Source organism: Dipodomys spectabilis, unplaced genomic scaffold, assembly GCF_019054845.1.
Source record: "Dipodomys spectabilis isolate Male_0828 unplaced genomic scaffold, ASM1905484v1 ptg000273l, whole genome shotgun sequence".
NCBI classification, from domain to species: domain Eukaryota; kingdom Metazoa; phylum Chordata; class Mammalia; order Rodentia; family Heteromyidae; genus Dipodomys; species Dipodomys spectabilis.
Window position 1 is genome coordinate 8,630,105 of NW_024870950.1, and position 15,695 is coordinate 8,645,799.

At 43.6% G+C, this 15,695-nt stretch overlaps 1 protein-coding gene across 2 annotated transcripts in view; it reads right to left on the reverse strand.

The window, feature by feature from the left end:
* Prmt7 (protein arginine methyltransferase 7) overlaps positions 1-15,695 on the reverse strand; it is a 36,383-nt gene that overhangs the window by 15,000 nt on the left and 5,688 nt on the right. For both annotated transcript variants that reach the window (XM_042700899.1, XM_042700900.1), the window contains exons 3-8: positions 15,108-15,144; positions 13,659-13,808; positions 8,948-9,056; positions 3,885-3,997; positions 1,990-2,231; positions 1,616-1,796 (exon numbers count right to left, since the gene is read on the reverse strand). In XM_042700899.1, the coding sequence (XP_042556833.1) occupies positions 1,616-1,796; positions 1,990-2,231; positions 3,885-3,997; positions 8,948-9,056; positions 13,659-13,808; positions 15,108-15,144 (832 nt within the window). The remainder of the gene's footprint in view (positions 1-1,615; positions 1,797-1,989; positions 2,232-3,884; positions 3,998-8,947; positions 9,057-13,658; positions 13,809-15,107; positions 15,145-15,695) is intronic.

Genomic DNA, 15,695 nt, shown 5'->3' on the forward strand with positions numbered 1-15,695 from the left:
CTAAGAATTTTTTGCTGCTTATTTTAATTTTTGTTGGTTGTGGGGCTTGAACTCAGGGCCCGGGTACTGTCTCTGAGCTTTTTTGCTCAAGGCGATTACTCTGTTATTTTGAGTCACTGCAGCACTTCTAGTTTTCTGGTGGTTAATTGGAGATAAGAGTCCCAGGGGAACTTCCTGCCCACACTAGCTTCGAACTGCAATCCTCAGATCTCAGCCTCCTAAACAGCTAGGATTACAGACTGAGCCACCAGCACCCAGCTGTTGTTCATTTTATTTATTTTTATTTATTGTTTTTTGTCAGTCATGGGGCTTGAACACTGGGCCTGAGTGCTGCTGTCCCCGAGCTCTTCAGTCAAGGCAAGTGCTCTACCCTTGAGCCACAGGGCCACTTCCAGTTTTCTGGTGGTTATTTGGAGATAAGAGTCTCACAGGGCTGGGAAGGTGGCTCAGTGGTAGAGCGCTTGCCTTGCATGCATGAGGCCCTGGGTTCGATTCCTCAGCACCACATAAACAGAAAAAAAAAGCCAGAAGTGGTGCTATGGCTCAAGTGGTAGCACGCAAGCCTTGAGCTGAAGAGCTGAGGGACAGCGCCCAGGCCCAGAGTTCAAGCCCCACAACTGGACCAAAAAAAAAAAAAAAAAGAATCACAGCCGGGCGCTGGTGGCTCACGCCTGTAATCCTAGCTACTCAGGAGGCTGAGATCTGAGGATCCCGGTTCAAAGCCAGCCCGGGCAGGAGAGACCGTGAGACTCCTATCTCCAATAAAACCACCAGGAAACCAGAAGTGGCGCTGTAGCTCAAGTGGTAGAGCGCTCGCCTTGAGCTGAAGAGCTGAGGGACAGCGCCCAGGCCCAGAGTTCAAGCCCCACCACCGACAAAAAAAAAAAAAAAAAGTCTTACAGGCTGGGTGCCAGTGGCTCATGCCTGTAATCCTAGCTACTCAGGAGGCTGAGATCTGAGGATCACTGTTCAAAGCCAGCCTAGGCAGGAAAGTCTGTGAGACTATTATCTCCAACGAACCACCAGAAAACCGGAAGTGACATTGAGGCTCAAATGGCAGAGCACTCACTTTGAGCTGAAGAGCTCAGGGACAGTGCCCAAGCCCAAAGTTCAAGCCCTATTTCTGACAAAAAAAAAAAAGTCTCACAGACTTTCCTGTTTGGGCTGGCTCTGAACCACAATCCTGAGATCTCAGCCTTCTGAGTAGCTAGGATTACAGGCGTGAGTCACCCAGCTTGCTGCTCATTTTGACTAGTGGTGCTGTCCATGAACTCACCAAGAGGTATGTCTTCCTACAGATAGGCTGTGTTTCTTAATATCTATCTACTTATTTATTTTGTATAGTTCTGGGGACTCTGCACCTCCTTATTAGTGAGTGTGAGTGTGTGTGTGTGTGTGTCTGTTGGTGCTAGGGACAGAATCCAGGGCCTGAAGAGTGCTAGACAAGCACTCTATATCCCCAGCCCCATTTCTGTTTCATTTTCAAAGGAATTCTTCTTTGCCTTTGATCGATAGTACTGCCTACAATTTTGTGATCAAAAGTTCTACAGGCTATTTTTCCCAATAACAAAAGATTCTTTCTAAGAAAACATGCTCAACTACTACTATCTCTTACCTGGAGCCCCTCTGGGTCTGACTGTGCCCAAAAGGGAGCCATGGTGCACTTGATCTTCCCCTCAGGGTCCATTTCAATGTCCCACCAGGAGAGAACCACCTGAGCTCGGCCAGATGCCAGAGGTTCAAACTGTTTGCTGTGGCAGGCTGCTGAGCTACTGACTTGCTTGCTAAAGTCCACACTGTGAAAGAATATTCAGGAACTACATATAATTTGATATCACACATTCTACTGTTAAACTTCTATGGAAGGAGAGCTCTCTATGACACTTAATTGCAAAGAACTTAGGTTTTCTTCCCAAATAAATAGAATTTCCCAATTCCGAAACCACCAAAAGTCTCAAAGCACCAGCACCTAGGGAGGATCCTTGGTACCTGAACATAGGCAGCACATGACTGAGGACAGTGAAGTCAGAGGGTGATACTTGGTTCAGTTGAATGTCGTAGACAGAAGGTGCACCAGGACACCTCTCTAGTTCTGAGGGGGGAACGATGACCTGCTCCCCAAGGCTGGTCTGAACATGGACAGGAAACAGCTTGTTCCATGACCACATTCTTCTGGACTCCACCAGCTGGGCATAGACAGTTGCTCTGTGAGGCACTGCTTCACAATTCTCCTAAGTTTGTATTAAAAACAACAACAAATCAGACATCCAACCCATAGGAATTTCTATTGGCCAAAAGATCTATTACTCATTTGGCAAGGAAAAGTTAGTAACATCTTTTCCACTATCAGGATAGTGACTGCTTTTAGTCAAATGCCCTTGGGGAAAGGAAAAAAAGAAGCCAATTTTTTTTTTTAAAGGGGGTGGGGTGGGGGGCTAGGAAGGTGGCTCAGTGGTAGAGTGAGTGCTTGCCTTGCACACATGAGGCCCTGGGTCCGATTCCTCAGCACCACATAAGCAGAAAAAGCCAGAAGTGGCACTGTGGCTCAAGTGGTAGAACACTTGCCTTGAGCAAAAGAAGCTCAGGAACAGTGCCCAGGTCATTAAAAAAAAAACTTAAGGGGCTGGGAAGGTGGCTCGGTGGTAGAGCACTTGCCTTGCATGCCTGAGGCCTTGGGGTTCGATTCCTCAGCACCACATAAGGAAAAAGAAAAAAGCCGGAAGTGGCGCTGTGGCTCAAGTGGTAGAGTGCTAGCCTTGAGCTGAAGAGCTGAGGGACAGCGCCCAGGCCCAGAGTTCAGGCCCCACAACCGGACCCCCCCCCCAAAAAAAAAACAAAAAGAAAACAAAACTTAAGACTTACAATCTCCTTGCTTCTGCCTCCTGAGTGCTATAGGCATGCACTACCACAACCAATTTTTACACCTTTTTTGTGGCAATACTCTTGCTATGCAGTCCAATTCTCCTGCCTCAGCTGCTCAGCAAGACTGAGACCTGAGTTTCACATGAGACTTTTACCTCCAGTTACCAGAAAAAAGACAGAAATGGTGCTGTGACTCAAGTGGTAGAATGCGAGCCTTGAACAAAGAAGCTAAGGGACAGCATACAGGCCCTGAGTTCAAGCCCTAGTTTTTTTTGTGCTGGTCCACAAAAACAAAAAGCCTGGGCTGGGAAGGTGGCTCAGTGGTAGAGTGCTTGCCTTGCATGCCTGAGGCCCTGGGTTTGATTCCTCAGCACCACATAAGCAAAAAAGAAAAAGCCGGAAGTGGCGCTGTGGCTCAAGTGGTAAAGCGCTAGCCTTGAGCTGAAGAGCTGAGGGACAGCGCCCAGGCCTACAGTTCAGGTCCCATGACCGGACCCCCAAAAAAAAAAAAAAGCCTGAATTGTCATCATGCTCTGTCATCATTCCAATTTCCATACCATCTTGGAAGACAGTCCAGGTCTTACTGCCAAGTAGCAATTCTGGTCCCAGGTTTAGTGTCCATTTAGCTCAGCTCTTGCTCATATATAAGAACCAGAATCTCCTCACTGCAATGACCAATGGAGAGCTGCCACCCTGACCTACTAGTTTTAACAAGCACTGCTGACCACTCTTCCCTGTTTGGTTACGGCTTGAGCTCCTTCTTTCACTCATTCATTTATTCACTTACTCACTCATTCTGCATCCTCTATATATCAGGCCCAGGAGACCCAGTAGGGAAGGAAAGTACTTATAGCCATTACCACTAGAAATGACAAGCACACAGCTTATCTACATCAGCACACCTGGCCACCTGAGCCAGATTCCTCCCAGGATTGAGGGGTATCCCAGAGTATACAGAGAGGTAGGTACTAATGTCTGTGCTGACCATGGTATAGCAATAAGCAATGTGTGCAATAGCTCACCTGCACCAGATATCTGTGTGCATGTTCATAGGATGGAAGTGCTCCCTCCCCAATCAGTTCTGTGTCAAACAGCTCTGTGACCAGGATATTGGCACGGCACGGCATGTCACCATCTGAAAACACAACATAACAGAATCAAAGCAAGGAACAGAATAGGAAAAGTAGTCATAGTAAATATGTAAAAGATAAGAAAGCCAGGTGCTGCTGGTAGCTCATGTCTGTAATCCTAGCTACTCCAGAAGCTGAGATTTCAGGATCACATTCAAAGCCAGACTCGGGAAGAAAGTCCATGAGACTCTTATCTCTAATTAAACACCAAAAAACCGGAAGTGGGCCTGTGACTCAAAGTGTATGAGCATTAACCTTGAGCCTTGAGCAAAAAAAGCTCAGGGACAGCATCCAGGCCCTGAGTTCAAGTTCCACAACCGTCAAAAAAAAAAAAAAGAAGCAGTTAATGGATCATTATATTGAAATGAAATGCATATGCATAGATTTGAAATATTATGCCTGCAACTGATTTCCCAGTGAACCCAATGGTTCAACAATGAAAGAATCTACATACCATCATAGTGGTATAGGCCTATAATCCCAGCACCAGGGAGGTGGAGGCAGGATGATTGAAAGTTCAAAGTCAGAGCCGGGCGCCGGTGGCTCGTGCCTGTAATCCTAGCTACTCAAGAGGCTGAGATCTGAGGATCACAGTTCAAAGCCAGCCCAGACAGGAAAGACCATGAGACTTCTATCTCCAATAAACCACTAGAAAACCTGAAGTGGCACTGTAACTCAATTGTAGAACGCTCGCCTTGAGCTGAAGAGCTGAGGGACAGCGCCCAGGCCGAGTTCAAGCCCCACGACCAACCAAAAAAAAAAAAAAGAAAGTTCAAAGTCAGGCAAATGATAACTGGCAAATACAGAGTCAGAGAAAATGAATATACTATACCACTCTTTTAACTCTTCTGTATATTTAAGTTTAGGGTACAGAAGACTTAGAAATAAGAAACTAAATACTATGCCCCCCAAATGTATACTAGATGGAAAATATAAACTGGAAAATGAAACAGTTCCAAATTGAAATCAGTTAAAAATATAGAAATCTTTCCATTCTATCAACAAAAAGTATTTTGGGAGCAAAAACTACCAAATATTTCCAGACTACACAGATGGACAGAAAATCAAATCCAGAAAGGGAAGTTAAGCTGGGAACTGGTGGCTCATACCAGTAATCCTAGCTACTCAGGAGATTGAAACCTGAAGCCAGCCTAGACAGACAAAACCAAGAGACTCTTATTTCCTCTAATTAACCAGTAAAGAGCAGTATGTGGAGCTCTAATTAAAGTGGTAGAACACCGGTCTTGATGAAAAAGCCAAGCAAGAAACTGAGGCCTTGAGTTCAAGCTCTAGCACTGGTACACACTGGCTGGCATGTGCACGCACACGCACACACACGCAAACACACCCAAAGTGGGGAGTTGTCTGATAATCTTCCAGTCACTTAGCTGCACCACTAAAATTGAGACTCATGATTTAGAATTCCCCAGAGTCTTTCTATTAAATCCTCCTAATTAAGTTGGTGTCTTGCTACCAAGTAATCTCCCCAGAACCATCTGTTTTAATAAAGTAGGACTTTGGAGAATTCTTTTGTTAAATGTTTTCTAAACCTCTGTAATAAGTTACTTCTATAATTAAAACTTTTAATGAACCAAGAAACAAAATAGACTTTGGAAGGAGCTATTCATCATAAAGAATTATTGTAAACATTTCTAATGGCTCATAAATTATAATTTGACAAAATCCACTCATCTTCCTTACAAGAAGACAAATCTGACAGATGATGCTAGAAGTATCAAAATAGTTCATAACAGGACAAGAGCTAGCAGCTCATGCCTGTAATACTAGCTACTTAGGAGGTTGAGATAATGAGTATCAGGGTTCTAGGCCAGCCCCGCAAAAAGTTCATGAAACCTCATCTCAACAGAAAAATCTAAATGTGGTGGTAAAAATCTGTCTACCCAGCTATGGTGGGAAATATAACTGGACTACAATCCAGGGTGGCCAAGGCATAAAGCAGATCCTATTTCAAATATAACAAGAACAAAAAAGATTGGAGGCAACCTCTACTTGCTAGCAAGTACAAATCTCTGAATTGAAACTCCAGTACTAAAAAACAAAAAACAAACAAACAAAAAAAACACAGTCATCTGAAATACAGTTCAGAGATGGGTATAGTGGGGAGAGCTTAAGCTTATAGTCCTATAAATCTGATCTGGATCTGTCTTTCTAACCTTGAGCCCTCAGATCAGACCATCAAATGTCTCATCTGTAAAAGGGGGATGGATGGTAAAGGGCAAGGACAAATGAATTCTGCCTCCTGTGATGGTATACTAACATGAAGTAAAACAGATGTTAACAAACTTCAAGTCAAAACCAGTGGCTCACACTTACAATCCTAGCTACTCAGGAAGATCTGAGAATCTCTGTTTTGTACCAATCCCAGGCAGACAAATCAGAGAGACTCTTAACTCCAATTGGCCAGCAAACAAAACAAAGCAAACAAAAACCACAGAAGTAAAGGTGTGGCTCAAGTGGCAGAGCACCAGCTATGAACAGAAAAGCTGACTGGACAAAAGCTCAGTCTGAGGTTAAGCCTCAATATCAAGAAGAAAAAAAAAAAGAAGAAACTGGCACAGGGACCAGTACGTTAAGGGGCCCTGCCCATCCTAATGTCCTGCCACAATGCTGATTGTCTCAAGCATAAGTACGTAAGCCTGGAGTCCCACCTCCTGCTGCACACTTGCTCCTGTCTCACCAAACAATAGTCTCAGTCATACTGTCCAGAAAATATCACTACCTTACTCCAATGCCTAGTACCCCATGAATGGGGAGCAGATACCAGCAGAATCCTTGATTCCTCCCCCGTTATCCTGCAGCCAATCAATCACCAAGCCCTGCCAGTTCTACCTCCTGAATAATCTTTAAGCTAATTATGCAACATAAAAATGATACATGATCCAAAACTGCTTCATTAAAATGAAAATAAAGCTTTATGACCTAGTGAATTTTAATAAATACTTCATGGGAACCTGTCATTTAGCATTGTGAGGAACAATGAAGAGAGGCCTGGAGAGGAGCAGTTTACCCACGTGTGGTATAGTCTTTGCCACATGAATGGGTAAGAGCTGCTATATCTGTTCTGTGCAATCCATCTCTGGGAAAAAGACCATAAACTTAAATGGCATTTCTAAGGAAGAATGACAACAGAACCTTGGAGAATTCACATTGGGACTAAAAAGTAACAAAGGACAACGAGTATTGGGAGACATCACTAAGAGAAAGTGTCAGGAAGGACTAAGTGACAGACAAGTACCAATGCTGCAAAAACTAGAAAGAGAAACAGAGGAAGACACCCGACTTGGCAACAAGAAAGCTGTATGTTGAGATGGAGAATTAGTAACAAAGTCTGCCTGGCACTGGTGGCTCCTGCTTGTAATCCTAGCTACTCAGGAGAATAAGATCTGAGCTGAGAGCTGAGCATCACAGTTCAAAGCCAGTTAGGGCAGGAAAGTCTGTGAGACTCATCTCATCTCCAATTAACCACTAGAAAACCAAATGTGGCTGCACTCAGAAAACTGGAAGTGGTGCTGTGGCTTGAGCCGAAGAGCTGAGGGACAGCCCCCAGGCCCAGAGTTCAAGCCCCGCAACCGACAAAAAAAAAAAAAAAAAAGAAAATCAAATGTGGTGCTGTGTTTCAAAGTGGTAGAACACTAGTCTTATCTAGCCTTAACAAAAGAGCTCAGGGACAGTGCCCAGGACTCAGTTCAAGTACCATGACCAACAAAAAAGAAAAGAAAAAAAGTTTTACATCAAGCTCAGTGGCTCACACCTATAATCCTTGCTACTCAGGAGGCTGAGATATGAGGATCAAGGTTCAAAGTCAGCCCAGGCAGGAAAGTCTGTGAAACTCTTTTTTTTTTTTTTTTTTTGGTCCGGTCGTGGGGCCTGAACTCTGGGCCTGGGCGCTGTCCCTCAGCTCTTCAGCTCAAGGCTAGCGCTCTACCACTTGAGCCACAGAGCCACTTCCAGCTTTTTTCTCATGTGGTGCTGAGGAATCAAACCCAGGGCCTCAAGCATGCAAGGCAAGTGCTCTACCACTGAGCCACTTCCCAGCCCCAAGTCTGTGAAACTCTTACCTCTAATTAACCACCAGAAAACTGGAAGTGGCGCTGTGGCTTAAGAGGTAGAGCACTGGCCTTGAGCTGAAGAGCTCAGGGACAGCGCCCAGGCCCAGAGTTCAAACCCACAACAAAACACACACACACAAAATGGGGGTGAAAACTTGACTTTAGGTAGATAGTTCAATTCTAAATAACTCTAAAAAAATAGAAAATTTTTTACTTTACTTTGCAAATCTTTCAAATGTACTCTCCAACTATCAAAGGGTATATAAAATTTTACAAGTCTGAATTGAGTTGCTCCTTCTAACTAGAAAACAACATTCTAGATATATAGAGGGCCTGTCCACACAGAATAATCTTACTTGCTGTACGTTGGGGCAGAATTTACAACTAAGTAAGTTTCGTTTTTTTTGTTTTTTTTTTTTTTTGGGTCTGGTCGTGGGGCCTGAACTCTGGGCCTGAGCGCTGTCCCTCAGCTCTTCAGCTCAAGGCTAGCACACTACCACTTGAGCCACTGCGCCACTTCTAACTTTTTTCTTTTTGCTTATGTGGTGCTGAGGAATCGAACCCAGGGCCTCATGCCTGCAAGGCAAGTGTTCTACCACTGAGCCATCTTCCCAGCCCCAACTAAGTAAGTTTCTTTCTGTGACCTTCATTTTATTTCTGTCAACCAAACTTAAGAGTTGGGCCATGCAAGAAGTCCAACTTGTTAAAGCAAAAGGTGCCATTTATGTGACTGCTGTACTTGATTAGCTACTTGCTTTAATAGACAAATATCAAGAGACCCAAAAAAAGAGGATTAAAGAAGCTATACCTATTTAACTGGAAACAATCTTTTCTTCCCTCATGTAAGAATGAGTAAAGCTTTCCAAACAGATGTGTAGCTCTCACCTGGCCCAACGGTCACCTCCGTGGAATGTTTGTTGATAACCTTAATCTTATCACTAAAGCCATTTTTCTCTACAATCTTCACAGCAGCATCAGCCATAGGCTTGAAAACCTGGAAAGCAGAGCCAAAACCAGAAAGAAAAAAACAGAGTAGCAGTAAGCTGGAAAATATTCTACCAAAGGGTAAGGGAAAATAACAGAGGGACTAAAGTTGATACATATACACTATATAAACAAATATACTTTGAGGGAAACAAATTACCCATGTCAGCCAGGTACCAGTGGCTCACACCTGTCATCCTAGCTACTCAGAAGGCTGAGATCTGAGGATCACAGTTCAAAGCCAGCCTGGGCAGGAAAGTCTGTGAGACTCTTATCTCCAATAAACCACTCAGAAAACCAGAAGTGACGCTGTGGCTCAAGGAGTGAAGTGCTAGCCTTGAGCTGAATTGCTGAGGGACAGCACCCAGGCCCAGAGTTCAAGTCCCACAACCAACAAAAAACAAAAACAAAAAACCTCCATGTCTAACTAATACAAGCTAATTGGAAAAAAAAAACCCACAAAGTTAGCAAAATATTTCTGGATTCTGGGCCTAAGATTTATAACTTATCTGCTTTATTCTACAAATGTTTGTCATGAAAATGAGCCCAGGAGAATGAGATTCAGATTTAAGGTACAGGCAGCGTGTGAAATTTCCACTGCATGCTAGCTAGCTCCTACTTACTGAACGGGGCTGAGGGGATCCTGCAGTACCAAGCAGGAGCAGTAGATGTCACTCTTATACTGTGTGATGCCAAAGAACAAGAAGAGGTCTTGCCACACAAATTTAGGGAAATGTGCTCTACTTGCCAGAGAGAGACTATTACCAGGTATGATATTGAGTATGAATAAGTAAGCTTCTTGCCCAGAACAGTCCCAGACCCCCATTGATGGCAGAAACTATCTGAATTTCCTTATGGTACTTGGAACCCTCTACAACATAATCCATTTTATCTCCCTTCAACATTCCTCACTTCCTTCCAGACCCCACAACCAATGCTTAGCCACCTAGACCTCTGAGCATTTCACAGGCAAGTCCAAGCTTTCCCTGGGCTAGCCCCATTTGTCCAACCGGCTAGCCCCACTTGTCCAATCAAACCCAGCTTCCCAGAACAGAACAAATCCTCTCCTTGCCGGAAGTCTTTCCTGAGTCTTTCACAGCTCCCTAGATACTAGTCCCTCCAACTCTTACATCCAACATCCCAGTCTAGACCTCATAGTACCAACGACGTCAGTGCATAACATACAACTCTCATGATGACATACACAGATTACAAATAAAAAAATGATAAATGTGACTGGTCATAATGACAAGATTGTCGTTTTTTTCTACATCTTTTTCTGTATTTTCTACATTTAAAAATATTATCAAAGGGGAAATAGTATATTGTTTTATAAAGAATATATGTGTGTGTATATATGTATATAAACATATATGTGTGTACACACACACACACACACACGTGGGGGGGGTGAATATATACCTATGGCTGGGTGCCAGTGGCTCATGTCTACATTCCTGGCTACTCAGGAGGCTGAGATCTGAGGATCAAAGTTCAAAGCCAGTGTTGGCAGGAAAGCCTCTGAAATTCTTTTTTTTTTGGGTCCGGTTGTGGGGCCTGAACTCTGGGCCTGGGCACTGTCCCTCAGCTCTTCAGCTCAAGGCTAGCGCTCTACCACTTGAGCCACAGCGCCACTTCCGGCTTTTTTCTTTTTGCTTATGTGGTGCTGAGGAATCGAACCCAGGGCCTCATGCATGCAAGGCAAGCGCTCTACCACTGAGCTACCTTCCCAGCCCAAGCCTCTGAAATTCTTATCTTCAATTAACCACCAAAAGAGCAGGAGAGCTTGGTTCAAGTGACAGAGCATTAGCCTTGAGCAAAAGAAGCTCAGGAACAGGCCTAGGCCCTAATTTCAAGCCCCAGGACTGGTACTGTAACCAAAAAAAGAAAAAAAAAAAAACAAAAAAACTGAGGCTGAAATCTGAGGATCCAGATTCAAAACCAGCCTGGGCAGAAAAATCCATGAAACTCTGACTTCCAATTAATCACCAACAACTGCAAGTGAAAACTGTGACTCAAGTGATAGGAATGCTGGTCTTAAGCACAAAATGCTAAGGGAAAGCACCCAAGCCCTGAGTTCAAGCCCCAGTATCAGCACACAAAAAAAGAACTCCAACTCAAAGTGCCAAAAGTTAAACCCCGTGACATGCAGGTCCCACATAATCTGGTGGCAACCCATATGGATTTTTCTACCATAAAATTCTTTGCCAAGATGTGAGTGGAAAAATATTAAGTAGATAATATTTCTGGTAACACTGTTCCCAAATAAACTATAGGATTTCCTCATCTTCCTACACTATGAGAATGTGGATCACAGTGTAAGAATGACAAGGTAGGCAAGTATATTACACTACACTTTGTATAAAAAAATAAAATGAAGTGGTGCTGTAGCTCAAGTGGTAGAGCGCTCACCTTGAGTTGAAGAGCTGAGGGACAACGCCCAGGCCCAGAGTTCAAGCCCCACGACCAAAAATAAAATAAAATAAAATAAAATAAAATAAAATAAAATAAAATGAACACTTCTATCTTGCTGAAGCCATTGTTTTTTGGGGACTTTATTTTCAACGCAATAACCACCTGAATCCATTTTGTTGTTTGGTGGGATTGGTGTTTAAACAATGGCCTAGCAAGTACTATCCCACTTGAGTCATCTTCTAGCCCCTGAGTCTAATTTTGTATAAGAGGCTGGATGCTAGTACTTAAATATATACTCTCAATCCCCCAAAAATATTAACAGTGGTTAACTCTGGGTTAATATGTTTCAAATTTTACATTTATCGATTTCCTACAGCAATATGTATTATCTGTGTTACCAGAAATATTATCTACTTAATATTTTTCTACTCACATCTGGTGATTCACTCGAGCCACACCTCTAGTTCTATTATACATCTATATAATGTTACTAACAAGCCAGGCTTCAGTGGCTCACATTCATAATCCTAGCTGTATCAGAAGGCTGATGATACCTGAAGGATGGAAGTTCAAGGTCAGTTCATTCAAAAAAGGCTGTGAGGGTGGGAAGGTGAATGGGAAGTGGTAGAGTGCTTGCCTTGCATACATGAGGCCTTGGGTTCAATTCCTCAGCACCACATAAGCAGGAAAAAAAAAAAAAAAACAGCCGGAAGTGGTGCTGTGGCTCAAGCACTCGCCTTGAGCTGAAGAGCTGAGGGACAGTGCCCAGGCCCAGAGTTCAGGCCCCACAATCAACCAAAAAAAAGGTTGGAAGACTCCATCTCCAATTAAAAATCAAAATGCTGGCTCACTTCTATAAACCTAGCTGCTCAGGAGGCCAAGATCTGAGGATCACAGTTCAAAGCCAGCCTGGGCAGGAAAGTCCCAGAGACTCTTATCTCCAATTAACCACCAGAAAACGGGAAGTGGCGATGTGGCTCAAGTGGTAGAGTGCTTGCCTTGAGCTGAAGAGCTCAGGGACAGCGCCCAGGCCTAGAGTTCATGCCCCACGACTGACATACATATAAACATACATACATACATACATACATAAAATGGCAAATTTGTAAACATAACAAAATAGCTAGGTCTTTAGGCCACATCCCTGAAAAATTAAATCAAAATCTCTGGGGAAGCCAAGCACTGGTGGCTCATGCCTATAATCCTAGCTACTTAGGAGGCTGAGATTTGGGGATCATGGTTTAAAGCCAACCTGGGCAGAAAAGTCCACGGGAAAGTCTGTGAGACTTTTATCTCTAATAAACACTCAGAAAAAGCTAGAAGCGGTGCTGTAGCTCAAGTAGTAGAGCACTAGCTTTGAGCAAAAAAAAAAAAAAGCTCAGGGACTATGCCCAGGCTCTGAGTTCAACCGCTGGGATGGACACACACACACACACACACACACACACACACACACACACACACCCCTTTGGGCTCTGAGTTCAACCCCTGGGACGGACGGACACACACACACACACACACACACACACACACACACACACACACACACACACACACACACACACACACACCCCTTTGGGCTCTGAGTTCAACCCCTGGGACGGACGGACACACACACACACACACACACACACACACACACACACACACACACACACACACCCCTTTGGGCTCTGAGTTCAACCCCTGGGACGGACGGACACACACACACACACACACACACACACACACACACACACACACACACACACACACACACACACACACACACACACACACACACACACACACACACACACACACACACACACACACACACACAGCCTTTGGGAGTTGGTGGGATAGGATAGACTACACTTGAGTTTTAAAGCCATATCAGTCAGTCTGATGTCCAGTCAAAACCAAAAGCCAGCCAAGCGCCAGTGGCTCACACCTGTAATCCTACCTATTAAGGAGGCTGAGATCTGATTCACGGTTCAAAGCCAGCCCGGGCAGAAAAGTCCATGAGACTCTTATCTCCAGTAAGCCACCAGAAAACCGGAAGCGGTGCTGTGGCTCAAGTGGTAGAGCACTAGCCTTGAGCTGAAGAGCTGAGGGACAGAACCCACACCCAGAGTTTAAGCCCCACCACTGGCAAAAAAAAAACAAAAAAAAAAAAAAAAAAACTGAGGATACAGACCAGAACAGTGTGGCTTACCTCAATAGCATAGCAGAAGTCTGCACCTGCTGTTACAGCCATCATTGACAAGAGTCCTGTGCCAGTGCCAATGTCAAGAACCAAGGCCTTCTCTCCTCTGTCCTTCACCCTGCTCACAGCAGCCCGAATACCCTGGTAATATTTTATATTCTAAGAGAGAAGAAGAAATTGCTATTACTTCACATCTGTTACTAAAAATAAGTGAGAAAGTACTGTATGCAGTTGGTGAGTCTGAGTTGGCAGCATCAATATAAGCCAGAATCCTCTGGCCTTCTTGGTCTCTAGAGGAATAGCACAGCTCAGATGAGCTAGGCAGGGCTTAGAAGACTTTAGGAGTACTGGCTTAGCTTCCTGCCCTGATTAAGCAATTATCTCTTCAATATTCACTCAAAAAATAATGGCTTAGCAGTAGAACACCTCTACCTAGCAAATGGGAAGCCTGAAGTTCAAACCCCAGTAGTACCATTAAGACAAACAGAAGAATCCTAACAAAATAATATCTTTTTTTTCTTGTCTAAGTACTAGGACTTGAACTCAGGGCCTGGGCATTCTCCCTTAGCTTTTTTTGCTCATGGGTGGTAGTCTACAACCTGAGAACTGCTCCATTTCCAGCTTTTTCCTGGATAATTGGAGTTAGGAGTCTCATGGACTTCTGTGCTCCAGCTGACTTCAAAATGTAATTCTCAGATTTCAGCTTCCTGAGTAGTTAGGATTATAGGTATAAACCTGTGATGTCCAGCAATTTGTCAATCATATCTTAATATAGCTGAGGAGGAGAAATAAAGCCAGAGTTAGGACTCAGCCTCCTGATTGATTTAATGTCCTAACCACTACATTACATTGCTTTTTGTATCATTTTTTTATTTTGTTTTTGTGAGTCATGGGGCTTGAACTCAAGATCTAGGCACTGTCCCTGAGCAATTTTTACTTGAAGCTAGTACTCTACCACTTTGAGCCACAGCTCCATTATCAGTTTTTGAGTGGTTAATTGGAGATAGAGTTTCACACACTTACCTGCCCATGTTGGCTTCAAACAGATCCTCAGATAGCTAGGATTACAGGTATGAGCCACTGGCCATCCGCTGTTTTTTGCATCTTTTAATCCAAGATTTCAAACACCATGTCAAGATAATGTTTTCCTACAAGTGCTCCAGTGGCTCATACCTTTAATCCTAGCTACTTAGGAGGCTGAGATCTAAGGAACATGTTCAAAGCCAGCTCGGGAAGGAAAAGTCTTATCTCCAGTTAACCAACAAAAAGCTACAAGTGGAGTTATAGCTCAAGTAACAGAATGCTGGCCTTAAGCAAAAAAACAAAAACAAAAACCAAAGAACAGTGCCCAGGCTCTGAGTTCAAACCCTAGAAAAAGAGTGTGTGTGTATGCGCGTGCATGTAAACACACACACACACACACACACACACAAAATAATGGTTTCCTTTTATACTTACCCTGTCTTTGTCATGCAACATATCTGCATAAGATGACCTAAAAAAGAGACAAGTCAAAAACCTTTGATAATTATCAACAAAAAGAAACATCCTTATATATAAACTAATTTCTCAATTAGATAGAATAAATACATGGTTGATTTGAAGTTATTTTAATAACCAAGCTGGTGGCAAACACTTGTAATCCTAGCACTCAGTGTCTGAGGCAAGAGAATCATGAGTTTAAAGGTAGCCTGTACTAAATAGCAAAATCCAAACAAAGCTAGGCACTGGTGGCTCATAATTATAATCCTAGCTATTCAGGAGGTTGAGATCTGAGGAACAAAATTCAAAGTAGCCTACACAGAAACATCTGTGAGATTCTTAGCTCCTATTAACCAGCAAAAAGCCAGTTAGGTATCAGTGGCTCACTCCTATAATCCTAGCTACTCAGGGGCTGAGACCTGAGGATAATGGTTCAAAGCCAGCCTGGGCAGGAAAGTCCCTGAGACTCTTATCTCCAATTAACCACCAGAAAACTCGAAGTGGTGCTGTGGCTCAAGTGGTAGAGTGCTTGCCTTGAGCTGAAGACAGACAAAAAAAAAAAAA